This window comes from Leucoraja erinacea, unplaced genomic scaffold, assembly GCF_028641065.1.
Source record: "Leucoraja erinacea ecotype New England unplaced genomic scaffold, Leri_hhj_1 Leri_391S, whole genome shotgun sequence".
In the NCBI taxonomy this organism is placed as follows: Eukaryota; Metazoa; Chordata; class Chondrichthyes; order Rajiformes; family Rajidae; genus Leucoraja; species Leucoraja erinaceus.
The window spans coordinates 91,749-107,017 of NW_026576292.1; the positions used below are offsets into that span (position 1 = coordinate 91,749).

Genomic DNA, 15,269 nt, shown 5'->3' on the forward strand with positions numbered 1-15,269 from the left:
GGACTCCCCCAACAGCGGGAACATGTTTCCTGCCTCTAGCGTGCCCAAGCCCTTAACAATTTTATATGTTTCAATGAAATCTCCTCGTCATCCTTCTAAACTCCACAGAGTGTACAAGCCCAGCCGCTCCATTCTCTCAGCATATGGCAGTCCCGCCATCCCGGGAATTAACCTGGTGAACCTACGCTGGGCTCCCTCAATAGCAAGAATGTCCTTCCTCAAATTAGGGGACCAAAACTGCACACAATACCCCAGGTGTGGTCTCACTAGGGCTCTACAGCTCACCCCCTCCATGACACACTGGCCAACTCGAGGAAAAACTCCAGCAACAGCAAGATGCAGCACAGAACACCACAGGCTTATCTAAACACGTAGCAAACCATGGAACCATGAAACCATTAGATATCTCTCGACTGGCTATTTATTAGCAGAGGTAACGCTCGGAAAACAAGGAGATCTATTCATCTGATACATCGGCGATACTGGGCGGCCGTTTCCCGGAACACATTCGTTCAGCCCGCCTGAACCTCCCCGACCTCCCGGTTGCCGAACACTTGAATTCTCCATCCCATCCCCACACAGGCCTTTCTGTCCGAAGTTTCCCTTGGGCAACTGACAGCCCAGTGGTATGAATATTGATGTATCTAACTTCAAATAGCCCCCGGCATTCGCTCTCTCCCTATCTGTGATCTATCACTGCTGACTCTGTTATCAAAAAAAAAACATTCCCCGAACAAGGAAGTAATTAAAAAACATATGACTGAACCTTTGTCTATTGTACAGAGACGTCCTTAACGTATTGCCTCATACAAGAGGGCTTGTGTACACACACAGGTATGTAACGCTGAGACTCTACAAGGCGCTGGTCAAGAGGGCCTGTGTACAAACACAGGGATGTCATGCTGAGACTACAAGGCGCTGGTCAAGAGGGCTTGTATACAAACACAGGAATATTACGCTGAGACTCTACAAGGCGCTGGTCAAGAGGGCTTGTGTACAAACACAGGGATATTACGCTGAGACTCTATAAGGCGCTGGTCAAGAGGGCTTCATAGCAAAATGATTTGAGTCTAGGAGCAGGGAGGTTCTACTGCAGTTGTACAGGGTCTTGGTGAGACCACACCTGGAGTATTGCGTACAGTTTTGGTCTCCAAATCCGAGGAAGGACATTATTGCCATAGAGGGAGTGCAGAGAAGGTTCACCAGACTGATTCCTGGGATGTCAAGACTTTCATATGAAGAAAGACTGGATAGACTTGGTTTATACTCTCTAGAATTTAGGAGATTGAGAGGGGATATTATAGAAACTTACAAAATTCTTAAGTGGTTGGACAGGCTAGATGCAGGAAGATTGCTCCCGATGTTGGGGAAGTCCAAGACAAGGGGTCACAGCTTAAGGATAAGGGGGAAATCCTTTAAAACCGAGATGAGAAGAACTTTTTTCACACAGAGAGTGGTGAATCTCTGGAATTCTCTGCCACAGAGGGTTGTTGAGGCCACAGTTCATTCGCTATATTTAAGAGGGAGTTAGATGTGGCCCTTGTGGCTAAGGGGATCAGAGGGTATGGAGAGAAGGCAGGTACGGGATACTGAGTTGGATGATCAATCAATATATCAATCAACGATGGTTACACAAAAAAGCTGGAGAAACTCATCGGGTGCACTCTCTAACTATCAATCAACGATAGTTGATTGATATATTTCATCAAATCTTGCCGATTAGATCAATGAATCAGTGTACAGCATCAACATTATACACTCGACGATAAACAAAATAAAGACATGTTGTACCTACCCAGAACATCGATGTATAGTGGTGAGGAAATGTACCTTCCGGTCTCATTGTTAAAGGCCTGACAGACATAACTCCCAATGTCTTTATTGGAAACATTGGTAATGTTGAGTTGGTCTCCACAATGGACCAAGTCACCGTTACGGTACCAGCTCAACACAGCAGCTGGTTTAGACTCTGCAGAACAGGTTAAATTGACGTTGGTCCCGGGTTTGTAAACAGGGGTGTCGGGCTCACGAACTATAGTCAGATTATCCGGCCCGTCTACAACAAACGGACAAAGAGACAAAAGAATTGTGGTGAATGTGAGGAACGGGGAGAAGGGAGAGAGAAGGGGAGCGGGAGGAGGGAGAGTGGACCATCACCGCAAGAAGCGCTCACCAACACGGCGGCCAATGTACCGGGTCAACTAGACACACGAGTTACTGTGCAGAATATAATCACATAACATACAACATACAACATCGAACAGTACACACACACACACACACACAGACAATAGGTGCAGGAGTAGATCATTTGGCCCTTTGAGCCAGCACCGCCATTCTATATGATCATGGCTGATCATCCAAAATCAGTACCCCGTTCCTGCTTTCTCCCCATACCCCTCTATTCCTTTAACCGTAGAAGCTAAATCGTACCCTTTCATTGCAAAATGATTTGAGTCTAGGAGCAGGGAGGTTCTACTGCAGTTGTACAGGGTCTTGGTGAGACAACACCTGGAGTATTGCGTACAGTTTTGGTCTCCAATCTGAGGAAGGACATTATTGCCATAGAGGGAGTACAGAGAAGGTTCACCAGACTGATTCCTGGGATGACAGGACTGACTTATGAAGAAAGACTTGGTTTATACTCTCTAGAATTTAGGAGATTGAGAGGGGATCTTATAGAAACTTACAACATTCTTAAGGGGTTGGACAGGCTAGATGCAGGAAGATTGTTCCCGATGTTGGGGAAGTCCAGGACAAGGGGTCACAGCTTAAGGATAAAGGGGGAATCCTTTAAAACCGAGATGAGAAGAACTTTTTTTAACACAGAGAGTGGTGAATCTCTGGAACTCTCTGCCACAGAGGGTAGCTGAGTCCAGTTTATTGGCTATATTTAAGAGGGAGTTAGATGTGGCCCTTGTGGCTAAGGGGATCAGGGGGTATGGAGAGAAGGCAGGTACGGGATACTGAGTTGGATGATCAGCCATGATCATATTGAATGGCGGTGCAGGCTCTAAGGGCCGAATGGCCTACTCCTGCACCTAATTTCTATGTTTCTATGTTTCTATGAAAACATCCAGTGAATTGGCCTCCACTGCCTTCTGTGGCAGAGAATCCCACAGATTCACAACTCTCTGGGTGAAAAACGTTTTTCCTCATCTCATTTCTAAATGGCCTCCCCTTTATTCTTGAACCGTGAACCTTGGTTCTGGACTCCCCCAACATGGGGCACATTTTCCTGCATCTAGCCTGTCCAAAAATGTTACGCTTCGAAAAAATCTGATGAAAGAATGGATCGACTGGGCTTGTTTCACTGGAAATTAGGATGAGAGGGTTTCTTCCAGAAACATATAAAATTATTAAGGGGTTGGACAGGATAAAATGTTGCCCATATTGGTGGAGCCCAGAACCAGGGTCACAGTTTACGAATAAGGAGGAAACCATTCATGACTGAGATGAGGACAAACATTTTCACCCAGTGTACTGGTGAATCTGTGGAATTCTCTGCCACAGAAGGCAGTGGAGGTCTATTCAGTGGATGTCTTCAAGAGAGATTTGGATTTAGCTCTTAAGGCTAACGGAATCAAGGGATATGGGGAGAAGACAAGAATGGAGCTACTGATTTTGGATGATCATATTGAATGGCGGTGCTGGCTCGAAGGGCCGAATGGTCTATTCCTCCACCTACTTTCAACGTTTCCGTGTCACCTCAAATAAGCCCATGGCTCTTTTCACACCCGAAAGCATCCAGACTTATGTCAGCAAAGATGGATCACAATTGATTGATTAGAAAATAATGTTAGATTTTTGAATCGGAAAATTTGCAATTGGTTTGATTTTGCAGAAAGACGCAGATAGTTAATTCGTGGCAAAAGCAAGATGTGGCATGGCAGGAGTAGACTCACAACAGATCGGGTGAAGGTTGTTACAAGTCCTGCTGAGGAGGTATTGCAATGGTTGTTCTTTGTATGAATACCAGTGGCCCAATGATCAGTTCATAAGCGATCGGAGCACAATTGTGCCATTCGGCCCATCAAGTCCACTCCGCCATTCAATTATGGCTGATCTATCTCTCCCTCCTAACCCCATTCTCCTGCCTTCTCCCCATAACCCCTGACACCCGCACTAATCAAGAATCTATCTATCTCTGCCTTAAAAATCTCCACTGAATTGGCTTCCACCACCGTCTGCGGCAATGAATTCCACAAATTCCCTCTCTCTAGAAATACTGCCTGTCCCGCTGAGTAACTCCAGCTTTTTTGTATCTATCTAAAGAAATTCCTCCCCATCTCCTTCCTAAAGGATCCTCCTTGAATTAAAAGGCTTTCCCCTCTGGTTCTAGTCTCTCCCACTAGTGGAGGCCTCAACTAACTCCTCCGGCAGCTCGTTCCATACACCCACCACCCTTTGTGTGAAAAAGCTACCACTCAGATTCCGATTAAATAGAAGCATAGAAACATAGACAATAGGTGCAGGAGTAGAGGCCATTCGGCCCTTCGAGCCTGCACCATTCGCCATTCAATATGATCATGGCTGATCATCCAACTCAGTATCCAGTACCTGCCTTCTCTCCATACCCCCTGATCCCTTTAGCCACAAGGGCCACATCTAACTCCCTCTTAAATATCGCCAATGAACTGTGTGGCCTCAAGTACCTTCTGTGGCAGAATATTTCACAGATTCGCCACTCTCTCTCTCTGTGAAAAATGTTTTCCTCATCTCGGTCCTAAAAGATTTCCCCCTTATCTTCAAACTGTGTGGCCCCTTGTTCTGGACTTCCCCAACATCGACCTGCGACTCGACCTTTGAGGAACCATGCACGTGGACTGCTAGATCCCTCTGCTCGACAACACTCCCCAGAGGCCGACCATTCTACCATTCACTGTGTAGGTACTGCCCTTGTTAGACGTCCCAAAGTGAAACACCTCACATATCTCTATATTAAATGATTTTATCCATGTAATCAACTCTCCCCCACTGCCCTCTCTCCCCTGAATCATCTCGCTCAGAAGGACCGGTAACAAGTGATGAATGATGGCCCGGCCACTTACAAAAGACATTGAGGAGAGAACGGCTCGCTTGTCTCCTCGCTAACCGCGTTGGAAACCCAGCAGGTGAACGGCCCGTCCGACCGCAATACTCCGGTAATGGTGAGTGTGGTGTTATAGGCGCTCAGTTCCAACCTGCCGCCGTTAGATATCACGCTACTGTCATTCCTCCACGTGTAAGAGACGTCAGTCCCGTCCGCGACACAGGTCAAGACCACGGTGTCATTGTGCTCTATGAAGCTGCTGGCATTGGAGGTGATATTGGGTGTGGAAACAGGCTCTGTTAAATACACAGGAGGTGGTGGTTAGTGCACAGGTGAGTAAGGAACAAAACACAGGAGGTGGTGGATTAATGAAAGATTGAGACAGTGCAGAATGAGATCGTGTTAGAGGAAACTGGCGTCCAGGTTCATCCCAAAGCCAACCAGGCAATGGTGGACACTGCCCGGCCCATCACAGGTAATGACCACCCCACCACCAGAGGTCCATCATAGACACTGACCTTCCCACCATCGAAGATTAAACACAGTACTGACCTCCCCATCATTGATGGTCCATCACAGTATTGACATCCCCACCATCAAAGGTCCATCCCAGATCCTGACCACCCCATCATCAATGGTCCATCGCAGATACTGACCACCCCACCATCAAAGGTCCATCACAGTGTTGACTTCCCCACCATTAATGGTCAATCATAAATACCGACTTCCCCACGATCAAAGAGTCAACATAGACACTGGCCTCCCCACCATCAAAGGTCCATCACAGATACTGACCTCCCCATCATTGATGGTCCATCACAGATACTGACCACCCTACCATCAAAGGTCCATCACAGATACTGACCCACCCAACAAGGAAGGTCCATCACAGTGTTGCCTTCCCCACCATTAATGGTCTATCATAAATGTCGACTTCCCCACCATCAAAGAGCCAACATAGACACTGGCCTCCCCACCATCAAAGGTCCATCACAGATACTGACCACCCTACCATCAAAGAGCCATCACAGATACTGACCTCCCCAACACCAAAGGTCCATCACAGTGTTGACTTCCCCAACACCAAAGGTCCATCACAGATCCTGACCTCGCCTCCATTGAAGGATCATCACAGATCCTGACCTCGCCTCCATTGAAGGTCCATCACAGATGCTGACTATCTACAAGAACCGTTGCCTCAAACGGACAGCCAGCATCATCAGAGGCCCACGTCACCCTGGCCATTCTCTAATTACACTCCCGCCACAGGGAAGAATGTACAGGATCCCGAAAACCGTGACCTCTGGATTCAGGAAGAAAATTTTACCAATATTTTTTTCTATTCAATTATAAACGCAGCCCAGACCATCACATAAAACCAACTTCCCTTCCATAGACTCCATCTACACGTCACGCTGCCTCGGCGAGGCCAGCAGCATAAATACCGACTTCCCCACCATCAAAGAGCCAACATAGACACTGAACTCTCCACCATCAAAGGTCCATCACAGAAACTGACCTCCCCACAATCAAAGATCCATAACAGGTACCGGCTTCCACTCCATTGAAGGGCCAATCAGATCCTGACCTCCCCACCATCAAAGAGCCAACACAGACACTGAGCACCTCCCATCGAAGAGCCAACACAGTGTTGCCTTCCCCACCATTAATGGTCTATCATAAATACCTTCCCCACCATCAAAGAGTCAACATAGACACTGGCCTCCCCGCCATCAGAGGTCCATCACAGTGTTGACTTCCCCACCATCAGAGGTCCATCATAGACGCTGACCTCCCCACCACTGATGGTCCATCACATGCAATGACCACCCAACCATCCAAGAGCCATCACAGATGCTGACATCTCCACCATTGAAGGTCCATCACAATGTTGACCTCCCCACCATCAAAGGCCCATCAAAAATACGGACCATCCCACCATCGAAGAGCCAACACAGCCACTGACCTCCCCACCATCAAAGGTCCATCACAGATACTGACCTCCCCTCCATTGAAGGTCCATCACAGATGCTGACCACCCACCATCAAAGGTCCATCACAGATCCTGACCTCCCCACCATTGAAGGTCCATCACAGATGCTGACTATCCACAAGAGGCGTTGTCTTGTTAGAGTTGCCACAAACGGACAGCCAGCATCATCAGAGGCCCACGTCACCCTGTCCATTCTCTAATTACACTCCCGCCACAGGGAAGAATGTACAGGATCCCGAAAACCGTGACCTCTGGATTCAGGAAGAAATGTTTCCCAATATTTTTTTCTATTGAATTATAAACGCAGCCAAGACCATCACATAAAACCAACTTCCCTTCCATAGACTCCATCTACACGTCACGCTGCCTCGGCGAGGCCAGCAGCATAAATACCGACTTCCCCACCATCAAAGAGCCAACATAGACACTGAACTCTCCACCATCGAAGGTCCATCACAGTGTTGACTTCCCCACCATCAGAGGTCCATCATAGACGCTGACCTCCCCACCACTGATGGTCCATCACATGTAATGACCACCCAACCATCCAAGAGCCATCACAGATGCTGACATCTCCACCATTGAAGGTCCATCACAATGTTGACCTCCCCACTATCAAAGGCCCATCAAGAATACGGACCACCCCACAATCGAAGAGCCAACACAGACACTGACCTCCCCACCATCAGACGTCCATCACAAGTACTGACCTCCCCTCCATTGAAGGTCCATCACAGATGCTGACCACCCACCATGAAAGGTCCATCACAGATCCTGACCTCGCCTCCATTGAAGGTCCATCACAGATGCTGACTATCCACAAGAAGCGTTGTCTTGTTAGTGTTGCCTCAAACGGACAGCCAGCATCATCAGAGGCCCACGTCACCCTGGCCATTCTCTAATTACACTCCCGCCACAGGGAAGAATGTACAGGATCCCGAAAACCGTCACCTCTGGATTGAGGAATAAATTTTTCCCAATAATTTTTTTTAATTGAATTATAAACGCAGCCCAGACCATCACATCAAACCAACTTCCCTTCCATAGACTCCATCTACACGTCACGCTGCTACGGCAAGGCCAGCAGTAGCATCATAGAAACATAGAAACATAGAAATTAGGTGCAGGAGTAGAGGCCATTCGGCCCTTCGAGCCTGCACCGCCATTCAATATGATCAACGCTGATCATCCAACTCAGTATCCCGTACATGCCTTCTCTCCATACCCCCTGATCCCTTTAGTCACAAGGGCCACATCTACCTCCCTCTTAAATATAGCCAATGAACTGGCCTCAACTACCCTCTGTGGCAGAGAGTTCCAGAGATTCATCACTCTCTGTGTGAAAAAAAGTTCTTCTCATCTCGGTTTTAAAGGATTTCCCCCTTATACTTAAGCTGTGACCCCTTGTCCTGGACTTCCCCAACATTGTGAACAATCTTCCTGCATCTAGCCTGTCCAACCCCCTAAGAATTGTGTAAGTTTCTATAAGATCCCCTCTCAATCTCCTAAACTCTAGAGAGTATAAACCAAGTCTATCCATTCTTTCTTCAACATCAACATAGAAACATAGACTATAGGTGCAGGAGTAGAGGCCATTCGGCCCTCCGAGCCTGCACTGCCATTCAATATGATCATGGCTGATCATCCAACTCAGTATCCCGTACCTGCCTTCTCTCCATACCCTCTGATCCCTTTAGCCACAAGGGCCACATCTAACTCCCTCTTAAATATAGCCAATGAACTGTGTGGCCTCAACTGTCTTCTGTGGCAGAGAATTCCACAAATTCAACACTCTCTGTGTAAAAAGGACAAGTCTCACCACTAACTAAGCAGGTCAGGCAGCATCTCTGGAGAACGTGGATAGGTGACATTTAGGGTCAAGGTCGATCTTCAGAAGACTCATTGATGAGGAATCTCAAAGCGAAACACCTATCCATGTTCTCCACGAATGCCGCCTGACCCGCTGAGTTACTCCAGCACTTTGTACCTGTTCACGTTCTCCACAGAGATGCTGCCTGCCTGACCCGCTGAGTTACTCCAGCACGTAACATAAGATCCCAAGATAATTGCCTAATTATCGAGATTGCTAAATCAGAGCTGAGAACACCTGTGTGTGACATGTCATTCAACTCAATTGCCAAACAGATAACAACGAGGGACTTTCCACCCCACACCCTCCAAGATAAACCCGGAAGATATATTAATGAGTCGGACTTTGTGATTTCCCTGGAGCAGGAAGAAGTGATGGATTAAATAACGCCACGAACAGCTCAAGAAACATTTAGACAGGTACATGGATAGGACAGGTTTGGAGGGATATGGACCAAACGCGAGCAGGTGGGACTAGTGCAACTGGGGCATGTTGAGCGCTGTTGACAAGTTGGGTCTGAGGATCTGTTTCATAGGAACATAGGAAATGAGTGCCGGAGTAGGCCATTCTGCCCTTCGAGCCAGCATTGTTATTCAATATGATCATGCCTGATCATCGAAAATCAGTAACCCCATTCCTGCTTTCTCCCCATATCCCTTGATTCTGTTAGCCCAAAGAACTAAATCTTTCTCTCTTGAAACCATCCAGTGAATTGGCCTCCACTGCCTTTAGTGGCAGAGAATTCCACAGATTCACAACTCTCTGGGTGAAAAAAGGTTTTCCTCATCTCAGTCCCAAATGGCCGACCCATTATTCTTAAACTGTGTGGCCCCTGGTTCTGGACTCCCCCAACACCAGGAACATGTTTTCCTGCATCTAGCCTGTCGAAACATTTAAGAATTGTATATGTTTCTGTAAGATTTCTGCAACAAAATAGAGAGAGTACAGAGGAGATTTACTAGAATGTTGCCTGGGTTTCAACAACTAAGTTACAGAGATAGGTTGAATAAGTTAGGTCTTTATTCTCTGGAGCGCAGAAGGTTAAGGGGGGACCTGATAGGTCTTTAAAATGATGAGAGGGATAGACAGAGTTGATGTGGACAAGCTTTTCCCTTTGAGAATAGGGAAGATTCAAACAAGGGGACATGACTTCAGAATTAAGGGACAGAAGTTTAGGGGTAATATGAGGGGGAACTTCTTAACGCAGAGAGTGGTGGCGATGTGGAATGAGCTCCCAGTGGAAGTGGTGGAGGCAGGTTCATTGGTATCATTTAAAAATAAATTGGATAGGCATATGGATGAGAAGGGAATGGAGGGTTATGGTACGAGTGCAGGCAGGTGGGACTAAGGGGAAAAAAATTTGTTCGGCATGGACTTGTAGGGCCGAGATGGCCTGTTTCCGTGCTGTAATTGTTATATGGTTATATGGTTATATGGTTATATGCCTTCTCATCCTTCTAAATTCCAGTGAATACAAGCCCAGTCCACCCATTTTTCATCATTTGTCATTCCAGCCACCCCGGGGGGATTTCCCTGGTGAATATACGTTGCACTCCCTCAATAGCAAGAATGTCCTTGCTCTTGTTCCTTATTTCCCCGAGCTGTAACCGTCTCAGGTTCTATGGCTCCAGAAGTCACTTGGCAAATCCATTGCTGATGCAGAAACGTTGAAAGGAATCGCTAACGCGCTACATTCCAAAGCCATCATGATAAAGTTTATCATCGTACAATGAAGCAAAGTGCAGTTGTTGTTGATTCACAGTGTCGTGGACTCACAGTGCGATACAGCGTGGAACTGGGCTGTTCCTGCCATCTTGCCCACACCGGCCAACATGCCCCGTCTACACTAGACCCAACTGCCCGCGTTTGGCCCATATCCCTCCAAACCTGTCCTATCCATTCACCTGTCTAAATGTTCCTTAAACATTGGGATGGTCCCAGCCTCAACATAGAAACATAGAAAATAGGTGCAGGAGTAGAGGCCATTCGCCCCTTCGAGCCTGCACCATTCGCCATTCAATATGATCATGGCTGATCATCCAACTCAGTATCCTGTACCTGCCTTCTCTCCATACCCCCTGATCCCTTTAGCCACAAGGGCCACATCTAACTCCCTCTTAAATATAGCCAATGAATTGCGCTCAACTACCTTCTTAGTTCAGAGATACAGCGCAGAAAGAGGCCCTTCGGCCCAACTTGCCCACACCGGCCAACATGCCCCATCTACACTAGTCCCACCTGCCCGCGTTTGGTCCCTATCTGCCCCAAAGGCAGCGGAGGCCAAATCACTGGATGTTTGCAGGAAAGATTTAGATTTACATACAAACATAGACAATAGATGCAGGAGTAGAGGCCATTTGGCCCTTCGAGCCTGCACCATTCGCCATTCAATATGATCATGCCTGATCATCCAACTCAGTATCCTGTACCTGTCTTCTCTCCATACCCCCTGACCCCTTTAGCCACAATGGCCACATCTAACTCCCTCTTAAATATAGCAAATGAACTGTGGCCTTAACTACCTTCTGTGGCAAAGAATTCGACAGATTTATCACTCTCTGTGTGTGTAAAAAAAAGTTGTTCTCATCTCGGTCCTAAAAGACTTCCCTCTTATCCTTAAACTGTGTGTGTGGCCCCTTGTTCTGGACTTCCCCAACATCGGGAACATGAGACCAATGAACCTGTCTCCACCACTTCCACTGGAAGCTCATTCCACACCGCTACCACTCTCTGCGTAAAGAAGTTCCCCCTCATGTTACCCCTAAACTTCTGTCCCTTAATTCTGAAGTCGTGTCCTCTTGTTTGAATCTTCCCTATTCTCAAAGGGAAAAGCTTGTCCACGTCAACTCTGTCTATCCCTCTCATCATTTTAAGGACCTCTATCAAGTCCCCCCTTAACCTTCTGCGCTCCAGAGAATAAAGACCTAACTTATTCAACCTTTCTCTGTAACTTAGTTGTTGAAACCCAGGCAACATTCTAGTAAATCTCCTCTGTACTCTCTCTATTTTGTTGAAAACAGATTAATAACCCATTATCTGTTATTTGCACTTGACCAGTGTATTTATTCATGTGTGTGTGTATATTCATATTATGGTATATGGACACACTGATCTGTTTTGTAGTCAATGCCTACTATGCTCTGTTGTGCTGAAGCAAGGCAAGAATTTCATTGTCCTATACAGGGATACATGACAATAAACTCACTTGAACTTGAACCGAACACAATACTCTGAGTGCGGTCTCACCAACGTCTTGTACAACTGCAACATGACCTCCCAACTTCCATAGACTAAATACTTACCTATGACGGTGATGTTTTGCGAAGAGGAACTTGACCTATTGGTCACATTGTTGAACACCTGGCAGGTGTAGATTCCCATGTCATTGACGCCAAGGGCCGCAATGTCTAGTTGCTGCCCATTTTGTTGGATCAGTCCATAGAAGAACCATTCATATTCTGGGGCGGGATTAGAATCAGCAGCACAGGTGAGAGAGACGTTCGTGCCAGAGGTGTGAGTGGCCTGCTCGGGGCTGACGGATATCTGAACATTTTCCGGTCCGTCTAGAAGACAATTCAGAGTGGAGCCTGTAGACTTCCTTCCATTAGGGTGCAGGGGGCGAGCGGGTAGGCTGCGAAAGGACATCTCCATCCCGCCACCAGGCGACTATTAGACGGATGCAGACAGACACTAGACCGAGGAGACACCAGACTAGTCTACAGGATATAGGAATGGAAACAATCGCTCTCCAGATAAATGATGCAGAGATGCTGCCTGCCCGCTGTGTTACTCCAGTATTTTGTGTCTATCCAATTTTATCTTCATCAGTGATAGGGGCAGAATTAGGCCATTCGGCCCATCACGCCTTCTCCGCCATTCAATCATGGCTGATCTACCTCTCCCGGCTTGTCCCCAACCCCTACACTAATCAAGAATCTATCTATCTATCTATCTATCTATCTATCTATCTATCTATCTATCTATCTATCTATCTATCTATCTATCTATCTATCTATCGATCTATCTATCTATCTATCTATCTATCTATCCATCTATCGATCGATTGATCTATCTATCTATCTATCTATCTATCTATCTATCTATCTATCTATCTATCTATCTATCTATCTATCTATCTATCTATCTATCTATCTATCTATCTATCTATCTATCTATCTATCTATCTATCTATCTCTATCTATCTATCTATCTATCTATCTATCTATCTATCTATCTATCTATCTATCTATCTATCTATCTATCTATCTATCTATCTATCTATCTATCTATCTATCTATCTATCTATGAACTGGCCTCAACTACCTTCTGTGGCATTGAATTCCACAGATTCACCACTCTCTGTGCAAAAAATGATTTTCTCATCTCGGTCCTAAAAGGCTCCCCTCTTATCCTTAAACTGTGACCCCTTGTTCTGGACTTCCCCAACATCGGGAACAATCTTCCTGCATCTAGCCTGTCCAACCCCTTAAGAATTTTGTACGTTTCTATAAGATCCCCCCTCAATCTTCAAAATTATAGCGAGTACAAGCCGAGTCTATCCAGTCTTTCTTCATATGAAAGTCCTTCCATCCCAGGAATCAGTCTGGTGAACCTTCTCTGTACTCCCTCTATGGCAAGAATGTATTTCCTCAGATTAGGAGACCAAAACTGTACGCAATACTCCAGGTGTGGTCTCACCAAGACCCTGTACAACTGCAGTAGAACCTCCCTGTTCCTAGAGTCAAATCCTCTATGGCAAGAATGTCTTTCCTCAGATCAGGAGACCAAAACTGTACCCAATACTCCAGGTGTGGTCTCACCAAGACCCTGTACAACTGCAGTAGAACTCCTTGTGTCTCCTCAGATACGCCAGCGTTGCCTGTAAAGATCTCGCTAGATATTCATGGGGCGTCAATGGCGTCTGGCGGGCGAAGATTAGTTGGATAATGTGTCAGCTGTTGCCTTATTTTTTAGCGACAGATTTCTTGGAGTCCAGTTGCCGGCACCCCCCGAAGGGCTGAGACTGAGATTGTTTCCAGACCTATTGAAGAGCAACGAGAGACCGAGAGATAACACCCGGAGAAGAATCCGGGGGCGATGGGCTGAGGTTGAATTTAGTCGCAAATTGCAAATACCAATTGCAAAATGGTTTGAGAATTGAAACGGCAGATTGCTCTTGTAGAATCGAGGAACTGCAGATGCTGGTACATTCACAAATGGGTCAGCAGCATCTCTGTGGAGAAGGTGGACGGGTACAATGTGCTGGAGTAACTCAGCGGGTCGGGAAGCATCTCTGTGGAGAACGTGGACAAGTCCAGAGATGTTGCCTGACCCGCTGAGTTACTCCAGCACTTTGTACCTGTCCATGTTCTCCACAGAGATTCTGCCTGACCCGCTGAGTTACTCCAGCACTCTGTGTTTTGGGGGAAGAATCATCTTCCATTCCCCCCATGGAACAGTGAGACTATTGGCGGAGATTGTTGGCTCAAACCCCATTGCCCCCCGCATCCAGTCCCCGCGCCTCCATGATTGGGACGATTGGAGAAGCGACCATCCACTAGATCGGACCCGCCACCGTGGTGACCACTTACAGCTGACGTCCAGCAGGAATGGATCGCTGGTGTTTGTGTTGAGCGGGTTGGACCCAGTGCAGGTGAACTCCTTGTCCGATCTGAGCACGCCATTGATGATGAGAGTGCGGCTGCCGTTACTCAAGACCAGCCGGCCGCCCGGGCTAAGCGTTAGGCCGTTCCTGGACCAGGCATATGAGACATTCGTGCCCTCGGCCACGCACTGTAAAGTCACCGTGTCAGTGTGTTCTACAGGGCGGGTGTCATTGGATGTGATCACAGGCTGAGAGACAAGTTCTGTTAAAAACACAGCGAGATGATTCATTACAAGCGTGGATCAGCCCGCGCCCACTAACTAATACCTGCCCGAATACTTCACATATTTGGCTCCAGAGACCGCAGGTGCTGCAAACTTGGAAAACAGTCAGCATGTGTGGAGAGAAGAAACACGGTTAAAGTTCAGGTGTCAACTGATCTACATCGGTGAGACCAAGCGGAGGCTTGGCGATCGCTTCGCCCAACACCTCCGCTCACCTCGCATCAACCAACCTGATCTCCCGGTGGCTCAGCACTTCAACTCCCCCTCTCAATCCCAATCCGACCTTTCTGTCCTGGGCCTCCTACATGTCTGGAGTGAGCCCCAACCTATAAGATTATTAAGGGTTTGTGTTAGAGGCAGGAAACGTCAGGAAACTTCAAAGGGTTGACGGTGGATAGGCAATGGAAGGCATTTAAAGAGCGCGTGGATGAACTACAACAATTGTTCATCCCAATTGGCAAAATAATAAATCAGGGAAGGTAGTG

The 15,269-nt window shown here is 47.0% G+C and overlaps 1 protein-coding gene across 1 annotated transcript in view; it reads right to left on the reverse strand.

The window, feature by feature from the left end:
• Positions 1-14,975, reverse strand: part of LOC129693692 (carcinoembryonic antigen-related cell adhesion molecule 5-like) — a 52,484-nt gene extending 37,509 nt beyond the window's left edge. The window contains exons 1-4 of the mRNA XM_055630475.1: positions 14,487-14,975; positions 12,198-12,458; positions 5,059-5,328; positions 1,796-2,056 (exon numbers count right to left, since the gene is read on the reverse strand). Of these exons, the coding sequence (XP_055486450.1) occupies positions 1,796-2,056; positions 5,059-5,328; positions 12,198-12,458; positions 14,487-14,790 (1,096 nt within the window). The 5' untranslated portion in view covers positions 14,791-14,975. The remainder of the gene's footprint in view (positions 1-1,795; positions 2,057-5,058; positions 5,329-12,197; positions 12,459-14,486) is intronic.
• Between the last annotated feature and the right edge of the window lie 294 nt (positions 14,976-15,269).